We start from the raw sequence: 2,320 nt of genomic DNA, 5'->3' as shown, positions 1-2,320 counted from the left end.
GGTTAATTACATGAAGCTCCATAATTATAAATGCAATTAATTGCGTCGGGGAGATCCCACCACTACAATAACGAGATAGTGATAATTTTGCTTTATCTATTTTTAATAATAATTTATCTCTCTTCCATGCATATCATTCAAAACAATACCTTCTAACTTTTTGAGCACCACCATAATACAAAGCTTATAGATGAAGAAACTTCATCCACTCAAAACCCTAGAAATATAATACAACAAAAAGGAGATCATAAAGAATATTTTTATTCAAGAAAAAATAAATAAATTACTATAATACTTATAATATACTATTAAGCAAAAGCTATAGCCTCTTCTATCTTTCTCCTTCACCTTCCTTCTTAATTTCTCTCTTTTGCTTTGCTCTCTGCTTCTTTCTTAGACCCCTTAGTGTGATTCTCCACCATATTTTTCTTTCTTAAAGACCCATCAAACTTTATTAAAGAGGAAAAAAAAAGATAAAGATCAAGAAAAAAAAGGAATTTCAACAATGGTTTTTTCTTCAGTTCCAGTCTATTTAGATCCTCCCAACTGGCATCAGGTAACATTCAATTTCTCTTCATCAATTTAATTCCTTCCACAAAGTTTTTTTTTTCATACCCTAAAAATAAAAATAAAAGATGAGCATATATCACAAAAGGAAAATAAATAGAAGATTATTATTCATATTCCTTATACAATCGTCTTCTTTTTTTGAATATACTTCATTTAATTTTCTATTTTATGCTACAAAATAACATCTTGATCGTAAACTCAAAACCGGATCCATGTAATTCGATTAATTGATATTTTTCTTTGTATTACAGCATCAACCAAATCAACAGCAAAGTGTTACTACTGAAAATCCTCATCTTCCACCTCTTCCTCCTCCTCATGTTAGCGGCGGTGGTGGCGGTAGCGGTGTTGGCTCTATTCGACCTGGTTCGATGTCAGATCGAGCCAGGTTAGCGAAGATACCGCAGCCGGAGACAGCTTTAAAGTGTCCAAGGTGTGATTCAACCAACACTAAGTTTTGTTACTTTAATAATTACAACCTTTCTCAGCCTCGACACTTTTGTAAAACTTGTCGGAGATATTGGACTCGAGGTGGCGCTCTTAGAAATGTTCCGGTCGGAGGCGGTTGCCGGAGAAACAAAAAGAGCAAAAGCCAAAGTAATAATAACTCAAATTCAAAGCCATCTTCAGTTTCCAACACGAATTCGAGCTCAACAAGCGGAATTAATCCTTCAGATCATCAAATTATTGCTCATCTGCCTCCGCAATCAGTTCATCACTTACCTTTCATGACTTCATTGCATCATCTTGCTCAGTTTGGTGTCGGAAATATTGGTTTAAACTATGGAGGAAACCTAGGAGCAACAAATTGTGGTAATAACGGGTCAACTGAAACGGGTTTATTTCATAATAATGGATCCGTAGTGCAACAATTTCCTTTCTTTGAGCCAATTTCAGCAAATGGGTTGTATCCGTTTCATCAAAGTGATCAATCTGGCGTAGAAGCATCGTCGTCTTCGATCGATAATAGTCGGTTAATTCGGTCAATGACTAATTCAAGCTCTAGGGTTTCTGAGTCAGCTCCGGTGAAGATGGAAGATAGTAATAGCCAACAGCTAGGGTTAAATTTATCAAAATCTTTTTTGGGTATTTCAGAAAATAGTACAAATCAGTACTGGAGTGGAAACACGTGGACTGATTTATCAGGTCTCAACTCTTCTTCCACTGGTCATCTCTTATAATGCTGATCTAAGGTAGGTTGAATATTTTGTCGGTTAGTGAACTATACACTTTTTATAAAACGATTATTGATATGTTGTTCGTTATATTTTGATAACTAAATTTTTATTTTCGTAACAACGGAAAGTTATCCGATCAATTCTAATCAATAAATACTGATATGGTTGGTGGATTGCATATGTAGTAAAGTGGAATATCCAGCAATCCATCGGCTACATTGTTGGTCGTAATAGATTTGATAACTTTTCATTGTTAGAAAAGCAACTGTTTGATTATCAAAATGTAATAAATAAAATGTTGATTATTGTTTTATAAAAATGTATAATTCAGTGACGTACTATAAAAATATTTAACATGATCTAAGTTCTTCGTATTACCAATGGAAAATCAAACCAAGAAACTGTAGAATTAGTTTGTTTTCTAAATTTATTTGTTTGTTAAATTAGTTTGAGTTCTGTTTTTCGTGTGTATTGTATGGTTTGTTTAAGTGAGTTTTGTGTGCGCAAGAGGAAATCTTGTATCTGACATTGTGATCTAGCATCAATCAAACAGCTCAGTTGATTATAAGGCA

The 2,320-nt window shown here is 33.8% G+C and overlaps 1 protein-coding gene across 1 annotated transcript; it reads left to right on the top strand.

Annotated features, from left to right (window-relative positions):
• The first annotated feature begins 316 nt into the window (after positions 1-316).
• Positions 317-2,320, top strand: LOC126666252 (dof zinc finger protein DOF3.6-like). Its single transcript, XM_050359257.2, has 2 exons — positions 317-556; positions 822-2,320. Exons 1-2 carry the CDS (start codon positions 506-508, stop codon positions 1,749-1,751), a joined length of 981 nt encoding a protein of 326 aa, XP_050215214.1. The 5' UTR covers positions 317-505; the 3' UTR covers positions 1,752-2,320.

The sequence above is a fragment of the Mercurialis annua genome, linkage group LG1-X, assembly GCF_937616625.2.
Source record: "Mercurialis annua linkage group LG1-X, ddMerAnnu1.2, whole genome shotgun sequence".
Lineage (NCBI taxonomy): Eukaryota > Viridiplantae > Streptophyta > Magnoliopsida > Malpighiales > Euphorbiaceae > Mercurialis > Mercurialis annua.
Note: the sequence above shows the minus strand (reverse complement) of the source record. Positions and strands in the feature narration are given on the sequence as shown.